The sequence below is a fragment of the Dendrobates tinctorius genome, unplaced genomic scaffold (assembly GCF_039654945.1).
Source record: "Dendrobates tinctorius isolate UK_male_01 unplaced genomic scaffold, ASM3965494v1 ptg000322l, whole genome shotgun sequence".
In the NCBI taxonomy this organism is placed as follows: Eukaryota; Metazoa; Chordata; class Amphibia; order Anura; family Dendrobatidae; genus Dendrobates; species Dendrobates tinctorius.
In genome coordinates, this window is record NW_027361989.1 from 1540824 (window position 1) to 1567429 (window position 26606).

At 47.6% G+C, this 26606-nt stretch overlaps 1 protein-coding gene across 1 annotated transcript; it reads left to right on the forward strand.

Moving 5' to 3' along the window:
* Positions 1–214: 214 nt before the first annotated feature.
* On the forward strand, positions 215–26530 carry LOC141074058 (oocyte zinc finger protein XlCOF29-like). Its single transcript, XM_073561575.1, has 3 exons — positions 215–229; positions 26027–26176; positions 26306–26530. The coding sequence occupies exons 1-3, from the start codon at positions 215–217 to the stop codon at positions 26528–26530; spliced, it is 390 nt and encodes a 129-aa protein (XP_073417676.1).
* Positions 26531–26606: the final 76 nt, after the last annotated feature.

A 26606-nucleotide genomic window follows, 5' to 3' on the forward strand; every position in this document is an offset into this window, starting at 1 on the left:
GAAAAAGCCGATATTAAAATGTTTCTAAAGAAAATTGTCTCCAACAGTTCTTGCAAGAAGAAAAAAATATGCAAAAAGGAGAAGACACATTGTATAATTTTTAACATGTTAAACATTTATTAAAAAGAAATGAATCTTTTTGTGCCCCAGAACATAGATGTACACCGCAGGGACGGCACAGATGAGGCTGCAACAAAAGCCCTGAAAAGCAAATATGACATCTAAGAAGGTGTGACAGAGTTTGGCTGAATGACCCCCGCCTCCAAGTACTCGATAGTATGGGGCGGCCTAGTTACTCTGATACTTACATGCCTAATAATGGGGTCTGGGCTGCAATGTATGAAGGTCTATTAGCCCAGGCCAGAGGCAGCGTCCAATAAGTTACCATATAACGCCCCATACACATTAGGCTAAAGTTCCATGAAAGCACTGATTTCGGGGGGTTTGGCCGACCATATAATGTATTTGGGGGCCTCCCGACAGATGATGTCAGGGCAGAGAAGGATCTGGCATCCTGAATTTCAGAGGATAATCTGTTTGTTCTTCCTGTAGATAATCCTCCTCTAGAGGAGTCTGGAGGCGACTCTCTCATACAGACCACAGGAAAGCTGGAATATTTCTGTGTATGGGGGAGTCGGGAGAGATCGCCGTCTGCCAAATGACCGTTCAGCCAACTCTGATCTCATGTGTATGGGGCCGTTAGTATTACACTGACAGGCAGTGATGATATACGGCACTACAGTAGTACAGGGCATCACCGGAGCCATCAGAGGCTTGTATGTTGTGTGATCTCACTGATCAGAGGGGTTTAAAAAAGGTTTAAAGTGAAAAAAATATCACAGTTTCAGCAACAAGAAATATCCATCACTATATGGAAAGCAGAGTCACTGCACAATGTTAGTTACGTCACGTCCATAACTACTTTATTATACTCTATTATCCTGTACACAGTGGAGTAGATAGAAATCACAGATCCCACAGCAATAGCTGGAATTGGACCCTCCAACGTAAAGAAAAAAAAATCTATCTATCTATATACACTGTTCAAAAAAATAAAGGGAACACTTAAATAACAGAATATAACTCCAAGTAAATCAAACTTCTGTGAAATCAAACTGTCCACTTAGGCAGCAACACTGATTGACAATCAATTTCACATGCTGTTGTGCAAATGGAATAGACAACAGATGGAAATTATTGGCAATTATCAAGACACCCTCAATAAAGGAGTGGTTCTGCACGTGGGGACCACAGACCACATCTCAGTACCAATGCTTCTGGCTGATGTTTTAGTCACTTTTGAATGTTGGTTGTGATTTCACACTTGTGGTAGCATGACACGGACTCAAAGTGGCTCAGGTAGTGCAGCTCATCCAGGATGGCACATCAATGCGAGCTGTGGCAAGGTTTGCTGTGTCTGTCAGCGCAGTGTCCAGAGGCTGGAGGCGCTACCAGGAGACAAACCAGTACACCAGGACATGTGGAGGGGGCCGTAGGAGGGCAACAACCCAGCAGCAGGACCGCTACCTCCACCTTTATGCAAGGATGAACCGGAAGAGCACTGCCACAGCCATGCAAAATGATCTTCAGCAGGCCACAAATGTTCATGTGTCTGCACAAACGGTTAGAAACTGACTCCATTAGGATGGTCTGAGGGCCTGACATCCACAGATAGGGGTTGTGCTCACAGCCCAATACCATACAGGACGCTTGGCATTTGCCACAGAACACCAGGATTGGCAAATTCACCACTGGTGCCCTGTGCTCTTCACAGATGAAAGGAGGTTCACACTGAGCACATGTGACAGAGTCTGGAGATGCCGTGGAGAGCGATCTGCTGCCTGCAACATCCTTCAGCATGACCGGTTTGGCAGTGGGTCAGTAATAGTGGGGGGTGGCATTTCTTTGGAGGCCACACGATGTTGGGCTGTGAGCACAACCCTCATGGAGACAAAATTGTGCCTTTACCTGTAGATAAATTCCCAGTGGGGGCAATTTCCAAAATGCAATAACTTAAGTGGGGAATTCAGCTCTTTTCGCACTTAAGGGATCTGTATATGGAGTCTACAAACTACAGTAGGGAAAATAAAAAAAGCGCTCCCGATAATCAGCTGCATGTGTCGCGCTGTGTGATAGTCACAGCACCTGCATGGAGAGCGACACATGCAGCTGATTATCGGGAGCGCTCCAGGGATTTGGGGTCCCAATGCAGCTATTCGGTAAGCGATATTAGCCAATAACAACTTCTCCGACGATATTCGCTCATCTCTAGTAATAACAGCTCAAAGAAATTCACCGAACTTTTCATTAAGTTTAATAGTAAGACCCTATTAAATATTGAGCACCAGCGGGATGAAGCATTGACAGCGGCATGTAAAAGTGTGGGCGCCCCTGGTCAAAATGACCGTTATTGTGAGCAGTAGTAAGATGAAGATGAAATGATCTCTAAAAGGCCGAACCTCTAAGATGACACATGGCCTTTGTATTTTAGGCAAAAATAATAATAAAAAAATAAATACAGTGGGGCAAAAAAGTATTTAGTCAGTCAGCAATAGTGCAAGTTCCACCACTTAAAAAGATGAGAGGCGTCTGTAATTTACATCATAGGTAGACCTCAACTATGGGAGACAAACTGAGAAAAAAAAATCCAGAAAATCACATTGTCTGTTTTTTTTTCATTTTATTTGCATATTATGGTGGAAAATAAGTATTTGGTCAGAAACAAGCAATCAAGATTTCTGGCTCTCACAGACCTGTAACTTCTTCTTTAAGAGTCTCCTCTTTCCTCCACTCATTACCTGTAGTAATGGCACCTGTTTAAACTTGTTATCAGTATAAAAAGACACCTGTGCACACCCTCAAACAGTCTGACTCCAAACTCCACTATGGTGAAGACCAAAGACCTGTCAAAGGACACCAGAAACAAAATTGTAGCCCTGCACCAGGCTGGGAAGACTGAATCTGCAATAGCCAACCAGCTTGGAGTGAAGAAATCAACTGTGGGAGCAATAATTAGAAAATGGAAGACATACAAGACCACTGATAATCTCCCTCGATCTGGTGCTCCACGCAAAATCCCACCTCGTGGGGTCAGAATGATCACAAGAACGGTGAGCAAAAATCCCAGAACCACGCGCGGGGACCTATTGAATGAACTGCAGAGAGCTGGGACCAATGTAACAAGGCCTACCATAAGTAACACACTACGCCACCATGGACTCAGATCCTGCAGTGCCAGACGTGTCCCACTGCTTAAGCCTGTACATGTCCGGGCCCGTCTGAAGTTTGCTAGAGAGCATTTGGATGATCCAGAGGAGTTTTGGGAGAATGTCCTATGGTCTGATGAAACCAAACTGGAACTGTTTGGTAGAAACACAACTTGTCGTGTTTGGAGGAAAAAGAATACTGAGTTGCATCCATCAAACACCATACCTACTGTAAAGCATGGTGGTGGAAACATCATGCTTTGGGGCTGTTTCTCTGCAAAGGGGCCAGGACGACTGATCCAGGTACATGAAAGAATGAATGGGGCCATGTATCGTGAGATTTTGAGTGAAAACCTCCTTCCATCAGCAAGGGCATTGAAGATGAAACGTGGCTGGGTCTTTCAACATGACAATGATCCAAAGCACACCGCCAGGGCAACGAAGGAGTGGCTTCGTAAGAAGCATTTCAAGGTCCTGGAGTGGCCTAGCCAGTCTCCAGATCTCAACCCTATAGAAAACCTTTGGAGGGAGTTGAAAGTCCGTGTTGCCAAGCGAAAAGCCAAAAACATCACTGCTCTAGAGGAGATCTGCATGGAGGAATGGGCCAACATACCAACAACAGTGTGTGGCAACCTTGTGAAGACTTACAGAAAACGTTTGACCTCTGTCATTGCCAATAAAGGATATATCCAAAGTATTGAGATGAAATTTTGTTTCTGACCAAATACTTATTTTCCACCATAATATGCAAATAAAATGAAAAAAAAACAGACAATGTGATTTTCTGGATTTTTTTTTCTCAGTTTGTCTCCCATAGTTGAGGTCTACCTATGATGTAAATTACAGACGCCTCTCATCTTTTTAAGTGGTGGAACTTGCACTATTGCTGACTGACTAAATACTTTTTTGCCCCACTGTATATAGAATTTTTTACAATTTCATAATTGCAAAAAGGAAAAAGAGGCGATGCAAAACTTTGGGCACCCTTGGATATTTGTGTACTGAGATAATTTTGACCAAGATTTCACACCTTAATTAGCTTGTTAGGGTTATGGTGAGATCACATGGTGACCAGGAGCTAGAGTGTGAGGAAAGGGCTAAAAAGCCTTCACTAGACCCCTGTACAGTTGTATAATGAGGCCCAGGCTTTATAGTGAAGGGACAGGAGTGAGGGCCTGTTCCCAGGAGCTACAGACTGAGGAAAGAGCTAAAAAGCCTTCACTAGACCCCTGTACAGCTGTATAATGAGGCCCAGGCTTTATAGTGAAGGGACAGGAGTGAGGGCCTGTGCCCAGGAGCTACAGTCTGAGGAAAGGGCTAAAAAGCCTTCACTAGACCCCTGTACAGCTGTATAATGAGGTCCAGGCTTTATAATGAAGGGACAGGAGTGAGGGCCTGTTCCCAGGAGCTACAGTCTGAGGAAAGGACTAAAAAGCCTTCACTAGACCCCTGTACAGCTGTATAATGAGGCCCAGGCTTTATAGTGAAAGGACAGGAGTGAGGGCCTGATCCCAGGAGCTATGAGGAAAGGGCTAAAAAGCCTTCACTAGACCCCTGTACAGCTGTATAATGAGGCCCAGGCTTTATAGTGAAGGGACAGGAGTGAGGGCCTGTGCCCAGGAGCTACAGACTGAGGAAAGAGCTAAAAAGCCTTCACTAGACCCCTGTACAGCTGTATAATGAGGCCCAGGCTTTATAGTGAAGGGACAGGAGTGAGGGCCTGTTCCCAGGAGCTACAGACTGAGGAAAGAGCTAAAAAGCCTTCACTAGACCCCTGTACAGCTGTATAATGAGGCCCAGGCTTTATAGTGAAGGGACAGGAGTGAGGGCCTGTGCCCAGGAGCTACAGTCTGAGGAAAGGGCTAAAAAGCCTTCACTAGACCCCTGTACAGCTGTATAATGAGGTCCAGGCTTTATAATGAAGGGACAGGAGTGAGGGCCTGTGCCCAGGAGCTACAGTCTGAGGAAAGGGCTAAAAAGCCTTCACTAGACCCCTGTACAGCTGTATAATGAGGCCCAGGCTTTATAGTGAAGGGTCAGGAGTGAGGGCCTGTTCCCAGGAGCTACAGTCTGAGGAAAGGGCTAAAAAGCCTTCACTAGACCCCTGTACAGCTGTATAATGAGGCCCAGGCTTTATAGAGAAGGGACAGGAGTGAGGGCCTGTGCCCAGGAGCTACAGTCTGAGGAAAGGACTAAAAAGAGTTCACTAGACCCCTGTACAGCTGTATAATGAGGCCCAGGCTTTATAGTGAAGGGACAGGAGTGAGGGTCTGTGACCAGGAGCTACAGACTGAGGAAAAGGCTAAAAAGCCTTCACTAGACCCCTGTACAGCTGTATAATGAGGCCCAGGCTTTATAGTGAAAGGACAGGAGTGAGGGTCTGTGACCAGGAGTTACAGACTGAGGAAAAGGCTAAAAAGCCTTCACTAGACCCCTGTACAGCTGTATAATGAGGCCCAGGCTTTATAGTGAAGGGACAGGAGTGAGGGTCTGTGACCAGGAGCTACAGTCTGAGGAAAGGACTAAAAAGAGTTCACTAGACCCCTGTACAGCTGTATAATGAGGCCCAGGCTTTATAGTGAAGGGACAGGAGTGAGGGCCTGTTCCCAGGAGCTACAGTCTGAGGAAAGGACTAAAAAGAGTTCACTAGACCCCTGTACAGCTGTATAATGAGGCCCAGGCTTTATAGAGAAGGGACAGGAGTGAGGGCCTGTGCCCAGGAGCTACAGTCTGAGGAAAGGACTAAAAAGAGTTCACTAGACCCCTGTACAGCTGTATAATGAGGCCCAGGCTTTATAGTGAAGGGACAGGAGTGAGGGTCTGTGACCAGGAGGTACAGACTGAGGAAAAGGCTAAAAAGCCTTCACTAGACCCCTGTACAGCTGTATAATGAGGCCCAGGCTTTATAGTGAAAGGACAGGAGTGAGGGTCTGTGACCAGGAGGTACAGACTGAGGAAAAGGCTAAAAAGCCTTCACTAGACCCCTGTACAGCTGTATAATGAGGCCCAGGCTTTATAGTGAAAGGACAGGAGTGAGGGTCTGTGACCAGGAGCTACAGACTGAGGAAAAGGCTAAAAAGCCTTCACTAGACCCCTGTACAGCTGTATAATGAGGCCCAGGCTTTATAGTGAAGGGACAGGAGTGAGGGTCTGTGACCAGGAGCTACAGTCTGAGGAAAGGACTAAAAAGAGTTCACTAGATCCCTGTACAGCTGTATAATGAGGCCCAGGCTTTATAGTGAAGGGACAGGAGTGAGGGCCTGTTCCCAGGAGCTACAGTCTGAGGAAAGGACTAAAAAGAGTTCACTAGACCCCTGTACAGCTGTATAATGAGGCCCAGGCTTTATAGTGAAGGGACAGGAGTGAGGGTCTGTGACCAGGAGCTACAGACTGAGGAAAGGGCTAAAAAGCCTTCACTAGACCCCTGTACAGCTGTATAATGAGGCCCAGGCTTTATAGTGAAAGGACAGGAGTGAGGGTCTGTGACCAGGAGGTACAGACTGAGGAAAAGGCTAAAAAGCCTTCACTAGACCCCTGTACAGCTGTATAATGAGGCCCAGGCTTTATAGTGAAGGGACAGGAGGGAGAAAGGTGGGGAAAGGAGCCAGAAGAGCCGGACTGCCCATCACTAACCTGCAGAGCCGCACTCCACATATATGACTGCTCTGTGCACAGGACCTGTGATGAGGTCACAGGAGGGGAGGAGTCAGGGGTCACATGATCTCCGGAGTGAAGACGCTCCATGGAGCCTTCTCCTCAGTCAGTGACATTCCCGCCATTATTCGCCCCTCACTACTGGCACAATTACCCCGCGCCGCCTTCTCTACACAGTGTTATGTGTGGAATGTAACGTGTGATTTCTCTGGAGGGAAATAGACCCCACACAGGAGGGAATTCTCACCAGTTACCGGCCGTCTACTATATGGCGGCATATGATTGTGCTATCGACTCCACACCAGGAGCTAAAACGCCCAAATCTCGGTTATTTCCCCCTTCCAGGGTCCGGCTGAGGTCGGGGTCACACTTGGGAGAAACTCGCCCGAGTCTCGCACCTCAGGGCCCTTGTGGATTATCCTCTGTAGGGGAAACGACACCGGCTGTCAGGGACAGGGGGCCCCAACATAAATCCAATATTCGCTGTAAGAAAACCCAACCTGATGCCGCCATTCGGGGTAACCAATGCTCCGGCAGTCTGTGACAATGTCAGTAATTATTTTTTCTCACTGATTGGTAGATTTGTGGTAATTTTCCTGGATGATATAGTGAGTTCCTCCCGTCCTCTGGAGGAGCATGCTGAGCATGTCAGACAGGTTCTCCGGGTTCTACGTGACAACTATTTATTTGGTAACCTGGAGAAATGACAATTTGTGGTCCAGCAGGTCCAGTTCTCAGGACATTTGGCTTCTGCATTGGGGTCTCAGATGGACCCCGTTACGGTCCCAGCAGTCCCTTCATTGGTTTCAACCAAGTGACCTGAAAGTGTTACAGAGATTTCTTGTAGTCGAGATACTGAGGAACAAACAAGCAAAAAATAGGGTCTTACCTGATAACCAGATGTAATGAGAGTAGGGGAGTATTACACTCACCTGATGGAGTGGCGCCTTTACACCATGCTCAATGCATAAATCAGCTGCTGCAGGACCCGGGGCCAAAGACCGAGCAGAAGAGCTGATCCGGGTATAATGTGTCTGTACCTGCGCTGCTGATGGAGACGATCGGAGATGGAGATTTTCACTAAGAACGTTTATTCAAATTAGTTTTCAAAGTCAACGCGTTTCACAGTCACGCAGGACGTCTTCCTCAGGACGAAGCCTGATAGCGGATAAACATGTCAAGCCTGGAACGTTTTATATGCAGTCTTTATAATAATAATAATAATCTTTTTATTTATATAGCGCCAACATATTCCGCAGCGCTTTACAGTTTGCACACATTATCATCGCTGTCCCCGATGGGGCTCACAATCTAAATTCCCTATCAGTATGTCTTTGGAATGAAAAAAAAAACACCAACAAAGCACAAAATGTCAAAGTTCATGAGAAAGTCCGTCACACAAAGATAAATTATAGTTCATGAGAAAACAGAACACACTTACATACAATAATTACATTATAAAGTGCCTATGGATGAAGTGAGGTCACCTAAAAGAATGAATAAAAATATACTGTATCCTTCGGACTATAAGCCGCAACGGACCATAAGACGCACCCCAAATATTCAGAAGGAAAATAGGGAAAAAGTTAATGTGTCAAATGGGGGTCTGTCCCACAGTCTGAATTCAGTAAACCCGGGGGGGGTCGGCAGCGCTGGTGGAGCCGGGTCACAGGAGGTGTTCGGGGATCCAGCGATGATCTGACTTATCCCAGGCTGGTGCAGCAGGAGCCTCTGTAACATCTGTAATCTCACTGAGGCCATTTGGAGTAAGGGGGTTTAGTTTATAAATCCAGAAGATTTCTTCCCGATGTAGTTGTCCAATGCGATTCTTTTCCTGTGGGGGAATCTCCTCTGTGGGGAATATTCTCAGTTGTGTGGAATCTTTCTTGTGTTTGATGGTGCAGTGACGTGAAAGCCCATGTTGGAGAAAACCCTATGGAGTATTGGAGTGGTGTGAGTTCAGCCTTTTGTGGAGGGGTTGGGTCGTCCTTCCCACATATAATTTCTGGTATGAGCATATAATCACGTGTGTAACATAACTGGTGGAACATGACATGGGGCTTTGATCGGGAAAATTTCTCCAGTAGAAATAAGGGTGAATTCAGAGAGACCATGGCAGATCGAGTCACAACAGAGGCAAGTTTTCAGATTGCATGTAATGAGTTTATTCGGGAGACAGGCGATTTTTAGCAAATCTTCCATCTTCTCTTTTATGTTTCTTGGTGCTAGGACATTTTTCAATGATGGAGGTCTTCAAAATGTCAAAAAGGGATTGCTGGGTAATGATTTTCCCACTCCAGCTGTCTGACAGGCTCATGATGCTCCTGCAGAGGACGTGAGTAACTCAATATATCATCCAGGTAAACTTCCGCAAATCTACCCATCGGTGAGAAAAAAAATGACATTTTCAAAGACTGCCGGAGCATTGTTTAATCTGAATGGCATCACCAAATTTTCAATATGACCCTCCGGTCCGAATGCGGCCTTCCATTCATCACCATTGTGTATACGTATAAGAGTAATCATAAGGAATTGAAAGAATTGTCACCCAGATCCTTCTTGCAATTTTATTCCATGGTGAAACGAGACATCAAACCATATTAGAGTGCGGCGTGCAGGTAGCAGGGAGCTATACAGATGAGAGAGCCTGACGGACTACGGCCGTTTCGCACTTGCTTAGCACTTCTACAGGTCCATGCTTGTCAGGGGGTTACACCACTTCCTTTTAACAAGGGTTAGGAAATGGTTAACTGAGAAGGGCAAAACATTTACAGTGAGTACAGTGAGATGATTAATACAAAAAATTAAAAGAAATATAACATAGATCACAGCCACACAGACATATTCAATGTATCACTGAGGCCAAGGGGAACTTGTGCATCACAATCCACAATCCATGCTGCTTCTCTTGTTAGTAGTAATCTATTCTGGTCACCGCCTTGTACAGGATAATCAGCGGGCTCAATTCCTGCAGATCTCAGCACATTGGGGTCCGCATTATGGACCTCTCTTATATCATTAATGTCACAGATCCTTTCCCTGTGTGACTGAATGGAAATGTTCTCTGAGCCTGATGTGCCGCGGTCTAATAGTCGGGGCAATATAATAATCGTCCTGGGCAGTATATGACATAAAGCACTTGCTCTGTGCGGCCCGTGATTAGTTTATCTACCGTCATCGCCCCGATCCTCAGATTTCTCCTGTAAGATGGAGATGACAGAAGGAGCAATCCCCACAATGGAAATGGCCTCTTGGGCGTCTTCCATGTAACCAGGTGACTTTATTGTTCTTCTCCTGGAATCTTTCCTGTAGCGATAAGTCATCTAAGTCACCGCTTCTTCTAGAAGCAATCGAGGGTTGTTCTTTGCTGCTACGGCTAAATCTTTATCTCCTCACAAATGCCAATTCCTGTTTATCGCTGATTTTATTACATTCATATTGGGATTAGGTGTAAAAGTAACAATAAACCTTTTATTATCTCGTCCTTTTTTCTGCTCTTCCTCCTGGATCTTGTAACTAGACCCACATGGGTTCCTCCATCGCTCTAGCACAGTGTAATAATGTTGGCGGATAACCTCTGTGTAATAAGTCGTCTGTCAGGTCATTCACTTGTTGTAGGAAACCTTCTTCTCTACTATTCATTGTTCTCAGCCTCAGATACCGGCTGTATGGTCGGCCTCTGTTAGTATGTTCCAGGTGCGCATTATTAGAATGGAGGGACATATTGATGGCTGCAGGTTTTTATAGGTGCTGGTTATTATTCTACCATCCACTATTTTATTATTCACATCTGAGAAATCTAAGTTATTCTGTCCAAATTGTGAATAAATCTCATATTAACCTTATTCTCCTCGATCATATATGTAATAAAATCATGAACCCCTTTCTGTCCCAGCCCACACCAGAAACACATCATCCACGTACCGGTGGTCCGCACGGAGGTGTCAGGTGGGTTTTACACTATAAATATATTTATTTTCAAAGTCTGGCAAGAACAAATTAGTGAAACTGCAGCATCTGGCGCCCCCATCGTTGTCCCCGTCATCTGGGTGGACCAGCTGCTCCCAAAAGAGAAGGCCTTATGGGACAATATAACATTCAGGCTTTCCAGGATGAATCCAATATACAGTCATATGTTAAAGTTTGGGCACCCCTATTAATGTTAACCTTTTTTCTTTATAACAATTTTGTTTTTTGCATCAGCTATTTCAGTTTCATATATCTAATAACTGATGGACTCAGTTATATTTCTGGATTCAAATGAGGTTTATTGTACTAACAGAAAATGTGCAATCTGCATTTAAACAAAATTTGACCAGTGCAAAAGTATGGGCACCCTTATCATTTTCTTGAGTTGAACACTCCTAACTACTTTTTACTGACTTCCTGAAGCACTAAATTGGTTTTGTAACCTCATTGAGCTTTGAACTTCATAGCCAGGTGTATCAAATCATGAGAAAAGGTATTTAAGGTGGCCACTTGCAAGTAGTTCTCCTATTTGATTCTCCTATGAAGAGTGGCATCATGGGCTCCTCAAAACAACTCTCAAATGATCTGAAAACAAAGATTATTCAACATAGCTTTTCAGGGGAAGGATACAAAAAGTTGTCTCAGAGATTTAACCTGTCAGTTTTCACTGTGAGGAACATAGTAAGGAAATGGAAGAACACAGGTACAGTTCTTGTTAAGCCCAGAAGTGGCAGGCCAAGAAAAATATCAGAAAGGCAGAGAAGAAGAATGGTGAGAACAGTCAAGGACAATCCACAGACCACCTCCAAAGACCGGCAGCCTCATCTTGCTGCAGATGGTGTCACTGTGCATCGGTCAACAATACAGCGCACTTTGCACAAGGAGAAGCTGTATGGGAGAGTGATGCGAAAGAAGTCGATTCTGCAAGCACGCCACAAACAGAGTCGCCTGAGGTATGCAAAAGCACATTTGGACAAGCCAGTTACATTTTGGAAGAAGGTCCTGTGGACTGATGAAACAAAGATTGAGTTGTTTGGTCATACAAAAAGGCGTTATGCATGGAGGCTAAAAAACACAGCATTCCAAGAAAAACACTTGCTACCCACAGTAAAATTTGGTGGAGGTTCCATCATGCTATGGGGCTGTGTGGCCAATGCCGGCACCGGGAATCTTGTTAAAGTTGAGGGTCGCATGGATTCAACTCAGTATCAGCAGATTCTTGACAATAATGTGCAAGAATCAGTGACGAAGTTGAAGTTACGCAGGGGATGGATATTTCAGCAAGATAATGATCCAAAACACCGCTCCAAATCTACTCAGGCATTCATGCAGAGGAACAATTACAATGTTCTGGAATGGCCATCCCAGTCCCCAGACCTGAATATCATTGAACATCTGTGGGATGATTTGAAGCGGGCTGTCCATGCTCGGCGACCATCAAACTTAACTGAACTGGAATTGTTTTGTAAACCGGAATGGTCACAAATACCTTCATCCAGGATCCAGGAACTCATTAATAGCTACAGGAAGGGACTAGAGGCTGTTATTTTTGCAAAAGGAGGATCTACGAAATATTAATGTCACTTTTATGTTGAGGTGCCCATACTTTTGCACCGGTCAAATTTTGTTAAAATGCAGATTGCACATTTTCTGTTGGTACAATAAACCTCATTTGAATCCAGAAATATAACTGAGGCCATCAGTTATTAGATATATGAAACTGAAATAGCTGTTGCAAAAAACAAAATTGTTATAAAGAAAAAAGGTTAACATTAATAGGGGTGCCCAAACTTTAACATATGACTGTAGTCATCTGTTTCAGCAGTTTTTTCCATAGATTTTTTATTGCTTCCAGTCCTGTGATTTGTGGAATTCGTGCGTACAAGCTCCCGACGTCGATCAAAGCCAATTTATAACCCTCCTGCCAATCTATACCGGACACAATTCTCTATAAATCTCCGGTGTCCTTGATGTGAGCAGGTGCTATTCTCAGTAATGGTCTCAGACACCGGTCTATAAATGTAGAGAAAGATTCTGTTACTGATCCGACCCCGCACACTATCGGGCGGCCTGGTGGGGGCGCTGCGTCTTTGTGGACTTTAGGAATATAACACCAATGCGGCTTGTGTGGAAATTCAGGGAAGAGTTTCTCTGATATTTCTTAGACAATCGTCCCTTCTCTATGTGAAATCTCAGAGAAGATCTTAGTTGTTCCTTCTCGTTATTTGTGGGATCAGCGCTTGTTTTTCTCTGTGCTGCTATCTGATCGCTGTCTTTCTGCTCCTTAGGCTATGTGCACACGTACCGGAATTCTCACGGAAATTTCCGCGAGAATTCCGGAATTCCAGTCCGCGGGAAAATCGCATTTTAAATTCCCACGATTTTCCCGCGGAAAAACTAGCACTTTGCAAGCGTAATTAGCTTGCAGAATGCTAGCGTTTTCCAAGCGATCTATAGCATCGCTTGGAGAACTGATTGACAGGTTGGTCACACTCATCAAACACAGTGTTTGACAAGTGTGACCAACTTTTTACTACTGAGGCCGCCTATGCAGCATCAGTAGTAAAAGATAGTATGTAAAAAAAAATAAAAAACGGTGTTATTCTTACCTTCCGACATCCCGCGCAGCCGTTCCCAGTAATCCTTTGCGAAAATGCCCGCGATGACGTCCGTTCTCGCGGGATCGCGACGTCTCGCGGTAATTCGCGATGACGTCGCGTGAATGACCGCGAGACTTCGCGATCCCGTGAGAACGGACGCCATCGCGGGCATTTTCGCAAAGGATTACTGGGAACGAAAGCGTGAAGAGAAGCGGGAAGGCTGCGCGGGACGTCGAAGGGTGAGAATAACAATATTTTTTATTTTTAAATTCTATTTTTTACAGGGATAAGGTACCCAAAGCCCGGAGGACAGTCTCCTCTCCTCCGGACCGTGGGTACCATCCGCAATTGTTCTGCTTACTTTTCGCATGTTGTGCACAGCCACATGCGGGAAATAAGCGGAACAATGCATTCCTATGGGTGCGGGATCGCCGCGATTCCGCAAATTAATGAGCATGCTGCGGTTTTTACCGCGAAGCAATTCCGCCGCGGTAAAAACCGCAGCATTAGCACAGCATTGCGGAATCCCATAGGAATGCATGGGATGCTTATTTTTCGCGTTTTCGCGGCAAAATCGCGCGGTTAAAACCGCCGCGGAAACGCGAAAAAAACGCCACGTGTGAACTCAGCCTAACTATATTGTCCATTGCTACTAACACTACATTATTGCCTTTATCGGCTTCTCTAATAACAGGATCTTGGCAGTTTTTATCTCCTTCAGTGCTCGCTGTTCTTTTTTGTTACATTATCTGTTGTTTTTGTACAGCACTGCCTGTGTGTCTTTTACCCCTCTGTAAAAAACATAAAAACAATTAACCCGATCAGTAAACACCAGAAATAGGAAAAATGTGAGAATTGCCAAAATTACGTATTTATGGTTGGCACAATTCCACAAAAAATGCTGTAACGAGCGATCACAATTGTACTAATAAAAACGTTATCTCGTCCTGCAGAAAATAATCCATCATACAGCTCCACCGGAGGAAAATAACAATGTTACGGGGCTCGGGAAATGGAGAAACTGCTCCAAAAATGTTACAGGGAAAGTGATGATATAGGTCAAATTCCATGATATATCCCCTATATCATCACTTTCCCTGTAAGCAATCTGTTCATGGTTACTATGCCTATACGTCTCCCTCACTACCTGATGCTCCTAACGCGTCCTTTCCATCTCACTGCCGGATGTTCTTAGTGCGTCCTTTCCATCTCCTGCATGACTGCGTCGCCTGGTGACGGCTAGGCGCCGGCCGTCCCACGTGACGCAGCAGCAGAGTGGTAGTGACGTGCGGGTTCACCAGCGGCACGGGGTTAATACCCGCCCCCCATACTGCCACTCACCGCTCCGTACTGAGGGCGGAAGTGACGTGTGTGTACTTAACTGGCAGGAGTGAGGGTCACCGCCCTCACTTCCTGCTTGTCAGCGTTGATGTCTGAGCATATCATTGGTGGAGGTGCCCTTTCCGCCTCTGGGGACTGGCTGGAACAATTGAACTGTGATTAAGTGTGACGTTCATGGGCGGATACATTGCACCCATTCGCTTCATTACATTCCTATTGGTAACTTCGCAAACAAGTAGGGTATTTAAATGGGAACCTAGGCATATTAAAGCCACGCCCCCTGAGGAAGATTTACACATCGAAACGTGCGTCGGGGTTTGTCGTCCTGCCTTCACACTTGGAAGCATGACGGGTAATTACATATTGGCAATGTATTTTGGTTGATTCATTTATCTCAATTGTTCTGCCTTATACACCTTTCACTAACTATGGATCTTTAGTCTCTTCACATGCCGCAGTGTCCGGTACCCCTCCATATTATTTAGTGCTATTGGATTTGTCTATTTACGACATTGATTATAATTGGGGGAACCTCGGTACCTGGGGTTTAGCATTATGCTTGTTATACTTGGGACTATTTTGTCCACTAAGACTGCTGTGACTAGTGGCAGCACATATATATCTGCTTTATCCCGTATGTACTAAGCGTGATCGTAGGAAATTCATGCCACGTTCTAGGGTTTTGAGGTCACTTTTAATTATATAAGTACCCCTTTTCATACTGTCTGCTCACTCGTGTATTGTGTTCAGTGTCTTTTTGCATATACTGACATTTTATGTCACTTTTTATGATTAATAAAAATTTGATAATTTTTTGTTAACTAGCCTAGACTCTAGTCTCTCCGGTTTATCATGATGTCATCATAGGTTGCAAGCCCTTCCGCCGCTCATTATGATGTCATAATGGTTGACTATGAGATGGAGGATGTGTGATGGGTATATGGGCACTGGACTATGGGATGGCAGATATGTATGATGGGTATATGGGCACGGGACTATGAGATGGCGGATATGTATGATGGGTATATGGGCATGGGACTATGAGATGAAGGATCTGTGATGGGTATATGGGCACTCGACTATGGGATGGCGAATATGTATGATGGGTATATGGGCATGGGACTATGGGATGGAGGATATGTTTGACGGGTATATGGGCACGGGACTATGGGATGGCGGATATGTATATGGGCACGGGACTATGGGATGGAGGATGTGTGATGGGTATATGGGCACTGGACTATGGGATGGAGGATATGTATGATAGGTATATGGGCACAGGACTATGGGATGGAGGATGTGTGATGGGTATATGGGCACTGGACTATGGGATGGAGGATATGTTTGATGGGTATATGGGCACGGGACTATGGGATGGAGGATGTGTGATGGATATATGGGCACTGGACTATGGGATGGAGGATATGTATGATGGGTATATGGGCACGGGACTATGAGATGGCGGATATGTATGATGGGTATATGGGCATGGGACTATGAGATGAAGGATCTGTGATGGGTATATGGGCACGGGACTATGGGATGGCGAATATGTATGATGGGTATATGGGCATGGGACTATGGGATGGAGGATGTGTGATGGATATATGGGCACTGGACTATGGGATGGAGGATATGTATGATGGGTATATGGGCACGGGACTATGAGATGGCGGATATGTATGATGGGTATATGGGCATGGGACTATGAGATGAAGGATCTGTGATGGGTATATGGGCACGGGACTATGGGATGGCGAATATGTATGATGGGTATATGGGCATGGGACTATGGGATGGAGGATATGTTTGACGGGTATATGGGCACGGGACTATGGGATGGCGGATATGTATATGGGCACGGGACTATGGGATGGAGGATGTGTGATGGGTATATGGGCACTGGACTATGGGATGGAGGATATGTATGATGGGTATATGGGCACTGGACTATGGGATGGAGGATATGTATGATGGGTGTAGTGCTGACGAAAACTATGTCAGAGAGTGGACCCTCTGGATCGCGGATCCGGAGCCCCCGGGTCGAGCACGCCAGGTGAAGACCGCCCCTATACAGGGACCGTTTGGGGCAGGACCTCAGAGGACGGAGGCGCGACAGCCGGAACCAAGAGGGACGGCTCCACGAACAAAAGGCCTGGGGAAGCAGCGGACAGAAATACTAGCAGGGACAGGTGGCTCAGGGAAGGACTCAATACGGAAAGGCAAGAGGAGGAATCAAGGCGAACTGGAGACAGGGAACGGCACATGGAATGGAAGAAAGGAGAGCGTGGACAGACTGGGGAGAGCGGGGAGGACGACACAGAGGAAGGCAGGAAGGATAGGCAGAGATAGGACTAACTACAGACGCACTGTAGGGGCCAGATTGCTACACAATCATCAGGCGTCCTCCTAACAGCGAGGACGCCTGAAATATACCAGCCCCCGGAAGTGCGTGCGCCAGGCCAGCCCCTCAGCGCCGCCCACAGCTGGAGAGAGAGGACGAGAGGGGGCGAGCGCGTGACAGAGAGCGGAAGCCAGGAGCCGCCGTGAGGGAGCGTGGACGACGGGCACGAGGCCGGACGGGAGCGCGCAGGTAGGGAAACGCTGCGGTGCGCGCTGCTCTAGAAGGGGCATCGGCGGGCATAGCCGCCGATGTCACAATGGGTATATGGGCACTGGACTATGGGATGGAGGATATGTATGACGGGTATATGGGCACGGGGCTATGAGATGGTGGATATGTATGATGGGTATATGGGGTATATGGGCACGGGACTATGGGATGGAGTATGTGTATGATGGGTATGTGGGCATGGGGCTATGAGATGAAGGATGTGTGATGGGTATATGGGCACTCGACTATGGAATGGCGAATATGTATTATGGGTATATAGGCATGGGACTATGGGATGGAGGATATGTATGATGGGTATATGGGCATGGGACTATGGGATGGAGGATATGTATGATGGGTATATGGGCATGGGACTATGGGATGGAGGATGTGTGATGGGTATATGAGCACTCGACTATGTGATGGAGGATATGTATGATGGGTATATGGGCACGGGCCTATGGGATGGAGGATAATTATAATTTGCTATAACTAACCACAGTTAGTTACTATGCCCGGGCAGCGCCGGGCTCTTCAGCTAGTATATATATATATATATACAGTGGGGCAAAAAAGTATTTAGTCAGTCAGCAATAGTGCAAGTTCCACCACTTAAAAAGATGAGAGGCGTCTGTAATTTACATCATAGGTAGACCTCAACTATGGGAGACAAACTGAGAAAAAAAAATCCAGAAAATCACATTGTCTGTTTTTTTTCATTTTATTTGCATATTATGGTGTAAAATAAGTATTTGGTCAGAAACAAGCAATCAAGATTTCTGGCTCTCACAGACCTGTAACTTCTTCTTTAAGAGTCTCCTCTTTCCTCCACTCATTACCTGTAGTAATGGCACCTGTTTAAACTTGTTATCAGTATAAAAAGACACCTGTGCACACCCTCAAACAGTCTGATTCCAAACTCCACTATGGTGAAGACCAAAGAGCTGTCAAAGGACACCAGAAACAAAATTGTAGCCCTGCACCAGGCTGGGAAGACTGAATCTGTAATAGCCAACCAGCTTGGAGTGAAGAAATCAACTGTGGGAGCAATAATTAGAAAATGGAAGACATACAAGACCACTGATAATCTCCCTCGATCTGGTGCTCCACGCAAAATCCCACCCCGTGGGGTCAGAATGATCACAAGAACGGTGAGCAAAAATCCCAGAACCACACGGGGGGACCTATTGAATGAACTGCAGAGAGCTGGGACCAATGTAACAAGGCCTACCATAAGTAACACACTACGCCACCATGGACTCAGATCCTGCAGTGCCAGACGTGTCCCACTGCTTAAGCCTGTACATGTCCGGGCCCGTCTGAAGTTTGCTAGAGAGCATTTGGATGATCCAGAGGAGTTTTGGGAGAATGTGCTATGGTCTGATGAAACTAAACTGGAACTGTTTGGTAGAAACACAACTTGTCGTGTTTGGAGGAAAAAGAATACTGAGTTGCATCCATCAAACACCATACCTACTGTAAAGCATGGTAGTGGAAACATCATGCTTTGGGGCTGTTTCTCTGCAAAGGGGCCAGGACGACTGATCCGGGTACATGAAAGAATGAATGGGGCCATGTATCGTGAGATTTTGAGTGCAAACCTCCTTCCATCAGCAAGGGCATTGATGATGAAACGTGGCTGGGTCTTTCAACATGACAATGATCCAAATCACACCGCCAGGGCAACGAAGGAGTGGCTTCGTAAGAAGCATTTCAAGGTCCTGGAGTGGCCTAGCCAGTCTCCAGATCTCAACCCTATAGAAAACCTTTGGAGGGAGTTGAAAGTCCGTGTTGCCAAGCGAAAAGCCAAAAACATCACTGCTCTAGAGGAGATCTGCATGGAGGAATGGGCCAACATACCAACAACAGTGTGTGGCAACCTTGTGAAGACTTACAGAAAACGTTTGACCTCTGTCATTGCCAACAAAGGATATATCACAAAGTATTGAGATGAAATTTTGTTTCTGACCAAATACTTATTTTCCACCATAATATGCAAATAAAAGGAAAAAAAAACAGACAATGTGATTTTCTGGATTTTTTTTTCTCAGTTTGTCTCCCATAGTTGAGGTCTACCTATGATGTAAATTACAGATGCCTCTCATCTTTTTAAGTGGTGGAACTTGCACTATTGCTGACTGACTAAATACTTTTTTGCCCCACTGTATATATACATATACATGTACATACAGTATATGGTATGTGTATGTATATTATACTTGTATACTGCATGTGTGCACTATATTGTGTAAATATATAAGCTGTATGTGTATGTGAGCATACTGTATATACTGTATATAAACTGAATGTTTCTGTGTGTATATACTTTATATACACAGTATGTGTGTACTGTATATACAGCATATAGTGTATGTTTCTATATTTATAAAGTATATATGATGTGTGTCCATGTATAGTGTGTATCTGTGTATATATGCTGCATATATAGTCCTGTAATTGTAGTGTCGCCATAATAGGAATCAGTAGTTTACCGTATTTTACAGGTTATAAAATGCTCCGGATTATAAGACGCCCCCAAATTTTGAGAAGAAGAAAAGGAAAATAACTTTTTTTAATAAATTACTTACCGGGGTTGGTGACTGCGGTGATGCGAGGTCCCAGGGTCGCTGCTGGAGGAGGCAGGAGTGGAGCGTTGCTGCAGGCTGGGATGAGGGGTCGTTCAGATGTGTGGAGCGCCGCTGCGGGTGTACGGTGCTGCAGGGGCTCTGCTGACATTTTGTGAAAGGCCAGAACCCCCGCAGTTTATATATTTATAGTTACTCATTTATATAGCGCTATTAATTCCACAGCACTTTACAGACATTAGTGGCATTGTCCCCAATGAGGCTCACAATCTACATTCCCTATCCTTAGAGACGGACATGCGGTTCGTCTTTCCAGATCACATGTCTATTTATCTTGTGGAGATGCGATAAATCTCACCCGTACAATGTATTGTACGCAGTGAATCCGTACGGTTCAGTGATCACATGTGGAGTCACCTGTGTTCAGTAGCTGGCAGCGGACATGTGCTGCGTCCAAAGCGCTGCCAATTCCTGATTGTGTGCACCGGCCTAAGGACATAAATCAGTCAATTTCAGAAAAAAAACAAATTCCTTTGTCCTCTGCTGGTGTCAGTGCCGTCTGTGGCCCCAACGGGGATTTATGTGATTCCTATTTTAGAGGGATTCAGGCAGAGCCCCCGGACGCACTGCAGAAGCACAGTGTGAACATGGCTTAATATCCTATTGTGTGGAATAGTGACGTCTACTATACTATTCCAGCCTGTCCCAGTGCAGCGGCCAGACACGGACACCGGCCAGACACGGACAGCATCCAGACATGGACAACATCCAGACACGGACACCAACCAGACACAGACCGGGCAGACATGGACACTGGGCAGACATGGACACTGGGCAGACACGGACACCGGGCAAACATGAATGCCGGCCAGACACGAACACCGGGCAGACATGAACACCGGGCAGACACGGACACCGGCCAGACACGGACAGCGGCCAGACACGGACACCAGGCAGACACGGACACCAGGTAGACACGGACAGCGGCCAGACACGGACAGCGGACAGACACTGACACCGGGCAGACACGGACATTGGCCAGACACGGACAGCAGCCAGACACGGACAGCGGCCAGACACAGACAGCAGTCAAACACGGACACCGGCCAGACACGGACACCGGGCAGACACGGACACTGGGCAGACACGGGCACTGGGCAGGCATGGACACTGGGCAGACACGGACACCGGGTAGACACGGACAGTGGCCAGACACGGACACCGGGTAGACACGGACAGTGGCCAGACACGGACAGCAGCCAGACACGGACAGCAGCCAAACACGGACACCGGCCAGACATGGACACTGACCAGACACGGACACCGGCCAGACACGGACACCGGCCTGAAGACACTTTTTTTTTATAAATCTGTTGCTGTCATCTTTCAGAGATTCTGCAGTGTTTTTTTCCCTGTTCAAATGAATGGGACAAAAAAATGTGAGTGAAAAGGCTGCAAAAAAGTAGAATATTTCCTGCCAACACTGTAGATCAATCCACAGCAAAAATGGTGAATGTGAACAGACACTACAGGGGATTTCTGAGAATGTAAAAATAATTAGCATGAAATGATAAATCCCCCGTGGCTCAAACACCAATGCTCCGGGGGTCTCTGCCAGTCTTAGCATTGGGCTGCAGTGTTCTTGTGGCTCTGGGGGTGTCTGCCAGTCTTAGCACTGGGCTGCAGTGTTCTTGTGGCTCCGGGGGTCTCCACCAGTCTTAGCACTGGGCTGCAGTGGTCTTGTGGCTCTGGGGGGTTTCTGCCAGTCTCAGCAGTGTACTGAAGTGGTCTTGTGGCTTCGGGGGTCTCCGTCAGTCTCAGCACTGGGCTGCAGTGGTCTTGTGGCTCCGGGGGTCTCCACCAGTCTTAGCACTGGGCTGCAGTGGTCTTGTGACTCTGGGGGGTTTCTGCCAGTCTCAGCAGTGTACTGAAGTGGTCTTGTGGCTTCGGGGGTCTCCGTCAGTCTCAGCACTGGGCTGCAGTGGTCTTGTGGCTCTGGGGGTCTCCACCAGTCTTAGCACTGGGCTGCAGTGGTCTTGTGGCTCTGGGGGGTTTCTGCCAGTCTCAGCAGTGTACTGAAGTGGTCTTGTGGCTCTGGGGTTCTCCGTCAGCCTCAGCGCTGGGCTGCAGTGGTCTTGTAGGTCTGGGGGTCTCCGTCAGTCTCAGCACTGGGCTGCAGTGGTCTTGTGGCTCCGGGGGTCTCCGTCAGCCTCAGCACTGGTCTGCAGGGGTCTTGTGGCTTCACCTTATATTATAGCTGCAAAGTGAATAATAACCATCAGGGCCCCCGAACCATCGGCCACGGAGCCAGAGGGGATTTAGCAGAGTAGTTGGGGGACATGTAGGACTTGTTAATAATCTCTTTTTATTCTGCTGTTTGTGAGGTAGGATGTAGAAAAAGACGGCAATTCTGCTAATGTTTTCTATTATGTGACTGTACGGCCCCTTCACACGACCTGTCATGTTTTTCACAGATGCCACGTGTCCCCTATTTGACCTACGGTGCTGCTCTCATGTCCGTGTTTTCCCAGCAGCACAGATGACAAAGGGCCAATACAAGTCTATGGGTCCATGTAAACGTGCCGTCCGTGTGCTGTACATGTGCCGTCCGTGTGCTGTACGTGTGCCGTCCGTGTGCTGTACATGTGCCATCCGTGTGCCGTCCGTGTGCTGTACGTGTGCAGTCCGTGTGCTGTCCATGTGCAGTAGATGTGCAGTCCGTGTGCTGTACGTGTGCCGTCCGTGTGCTGTCTGTGTGCTGTACGTGTGCAGTCCGTGTGCTGTCCGTGTGCTGTAGATGTGCAGTCCGTGTGCTGTCCGTGTGCTGTAGATGTGCAGTCCGTGTGCTGTCCGTGTGCTGTACATGTGCCGTCCGTGTGCTGTACATGTGCCGCCTGTGTGCTGTACATGAGCCGTCCGTGTGCTGTACATGTGCCGTCCGTGTGCTGTACATGTGCTGTCCGTGTGCTGTACATGTGTCGTCCGTGTGCTGTACATGAGCCGTCCGTGTGCTGTACATGTGCCGTCCGTGTGCTGTACATGTGCCGTCCGTGTGCTGTACATGTGCTGTCCGTGTGCTGTACATGAGCCGTCCGTGTGCTGTACATGTGCCGTCCGTGCTTAACATGGAAAGTCTATGACAAGCTTTGTAATTCCATTATCCACACGGATGACCAAGATCAGAGTCTCATTATCCCGAGTAGAGAAGCTCCAGGGCCAAAGACCCCGCCTGGTCCTAACACGCTGGGGGCCCGGAGTATCCAGCCACGGGGCCCGGATTCCCTCATTTGTGGCCCCAGCGTTTCTTGTAGAATAAATCCCTTTCTCACACAGTCCTGTAGTAATGACTTTGTTCTCACGTTTTGTAGGAGGGTTCGTCTGACTCCATCTTATGTTATCAGTATAAGTGCGAGAGATGAGAGACCGACGACCGCAGTTTTACCGTGCGTGTCCGGCGTCAGTTCTACAGTGTGAGAGATGCAGGGTCTGTGACCGAAGCTGGGGGTATACGGGTGTATACAGCGTACACAGGGGTGTGTGACTGAAGATGGTGGTATACAGAGTACACACACAGCTCCGCTCCTTACACCTCGTACACACACGGCTCCACTCCATACACCTTGTACACACACGGCTCTGCTACGTACACCTCGTACACACAGCTCCGCTCCGTACACCTCGTACACACACGGCTCCTCTCCGTAAACCTCGCACACACACATCTCCGCTCCGTACACCTCGCACACACGCGGTTCCGCTCCGAACACCTCATACACACATGGCTCCGCTCCGTACACCTCGTACACACACGGCTTCACTCCATACACCTCGCACACACACATCTCCGCTCCGTACACCTCGCATACACGCGGTTCCGCTCCGTACACCTCGTACACACATGGCTCCGCTCCGTACACCTCGTACACACACGGCTCCCCTCCATACACCTTGTACACACACGGCTCCGCTCCGTACACCTCGTACACACACGGCTCCACTCCGTACACCTCGTACACACACGGCTCCGCTCCGTACACCTCATACACACACGGCTCCGCTCCGTACACCTCATACACACACGGCTCCACTCCGTACACATCGTACAGACGCGGCTCCGCTCCGTACACATCGTACACACACGGCTCCGCTCCTTACACCTCGTACACACGCGGCTCCGCTCCGTACACCTCGTACACACACGGCTCCGCTCCGTACACCTCGTACACACACGGCTCCGCTCCGAACACCTCGTACACACACGGCTCCGCTCCGTACACTTCGTACACATGCGGCTCCGCTCCGTACACCTCGTACACACACGGCTCCGCTCCGTACACCTCGTACACACATGGCTCCGCTCCATACACCTCGTACACACAGGGCTCCGCTCCGTACACCTCGTACACACAGGGCTCCGCTCCGTACACCTCGTACACACACGGCTCCGCTCCGTACACCTCGTACACACAGGGCTCCACTCCGTACACCTCGTACACACGCGGCTCCGCTCCGTACACCTCATACACACACGGCTCCGCTCCGTACACCTCGTACACACACGGCTCCGCTCCGTACACTTCGTACACATGCGGCTCCGCTCCGTACACCTCGTACACACACGGCTCCGCTCCGTACACCTCGTACACACATGGCTCCGCTCCATACACCTCGTACACACAGGGCTCCGCTCCGTACACCTCGTACACACAGGGCTCCGCTCCGTACACCTCGTACACACACGGCTCCGCTCCGTACACCTCGTACACACAGGGCTCCGCTCCGTACACCTCGTACACACGCGGCTCCGCTCCGTACACCTCATACACACACGGCTCCGCTCCGTACACCTCGTACACACATGGCTCCGCTCCATACACCTCGTACACACAGGGCTCCGCTCCGTACACCTCGTACACACAGGGCTCCGCTCCGTACACCTCGTACACACACGGCTCCGCTCCGTACACCTCGTACACACAGGGCTCCACTCCGTACACCTCGTACACACGCGGCTCCGCTCCGTACACCTTGTACACACACGGCTCTGCTCCATACACCTCGTACACACACGGCTCTGCTACATCCACCCTGTAAACCCCTCCTGACCCCACACAGAAACTTCCCCTCATCCAGCACCATGGCAACCAGCACAGCAGAGTCCTGCACACACTGAGGCCCTGATCATGTGACCCCTGACTCCTCCCCTCCTGTGACCTCATCACAGGTCCTGTGCGCACAGAGCAACTGTAGAAATCTCCGGCCTCGGGGGTCTCACCAGACTTCGCTCTTTTCTTGCAGGGGCCGCAGTGGATTTCATCCTGGATCCATAGAGCTGAATAGAGGAGCGATGTTCCTTCACTCTGATGGGAATTGATGGTGACGTTTGTCCAACGTCCACGTTACCGAGTAAATCCCCCCAGGACTGCAGCCGGTAAAGACCCCGATATCCACAGGTGTCCCCTCTAATTGGGGGAAAGGGATCGAAAAGCCTCTTATCCCGAGGGGAAACCCTGTACATGGAGACATCGGCCTCAGATCTCTCCTGTCCTGTTCTTCCAGAAAAGCCTCAAACTTCTGTGTGTGACTCAGAGCTGAGATCTAACGTGAGAGAAGATTCCAGTGCGGGGAAGACGGGAAACCTTCATATAGACGGCCGGTGGGGATGGAGGCAGTGACCGACTCTGGCCACATCTGTCTCTAGAGCCGCAGTAGAAGATGAAGATGTCGTCCTCACCATGAAGGAGTTATTTCTCATGTCGCGTGTAATGAATATCTCCTGCAGTATTGCTAATGCCGATTCCAGTGTCGGTAATGAGACGAGAATTAGCGTTATGGAAGATGAGTCTATGAGGAACGTGTTCAGCTGCCGACTCCGAGGAGGAAACTGCTTGTTGTCTGTGGCCTAAATATATAGGTTTTATTAGTAGATGTCAGGGGAGAAAACTAAACCCTGTAAGATAATAAATCTCCTCATATGTTTCCCTTATTATCTCCAGTAATTGTATTATTACACAGGATTCTTATGATGTTACATCGGCTCATCTTCTTCTCATTCAGGTCTCTACAATATCGGATCCTCTCAGTGAAGATCTTCTACAGAAGAGAATTTTCCTGATTTACCCATCAAGGATGGATATGGACAGAGACAAGATGGCGGAGAGGATGTTACACCTCACCCTAGAGATCCTCTTCCGTCTCACTGGAGAGGTGAGAGATTCTGATGACGTCACATTACATCATTCTTATCTATGGGAATAACAGATGGACAGAACTGGAGAGGTGAGGACTCTGGAAATGTCTGTAGTGAGATTTATTAATGTGTCTCTCCATAACCAGGATTACACAGTGGTGAAGAAGACCTCTAGTGATCGCTGTCAGGACCCTGTGTCTGAGGGATGGGGAAGACCCCTGAGCCCAATCACGGGGCCTCCACCTCACCCCCTGATCCATGAGGACATCAATGACCAGAAGATCCTAGAACTCATCTACAAGATGATTGAGCTGCTGACTGGAGAGGTGACACTGCTGGGAATGCTGGGACATTATACAGTAACACTATGAAGGGATCGGGGATGACGGTATCATTGTATGTGTCAGGTTCCTATAAGGTGTCAGGATGTCGCTGTCTATTTCTCCA

Coding starts and splice junctions, on each gene's coding strand:
- LOC141074058 (XM_073561575.1), top strand. Junction 26,177..26,305: donor TCTTCCGTCTCACTGGAGAG/GTGAGAGATTCT, acceptor CTCCATAACCAG/GATTACACAGTGGTGAAGAA.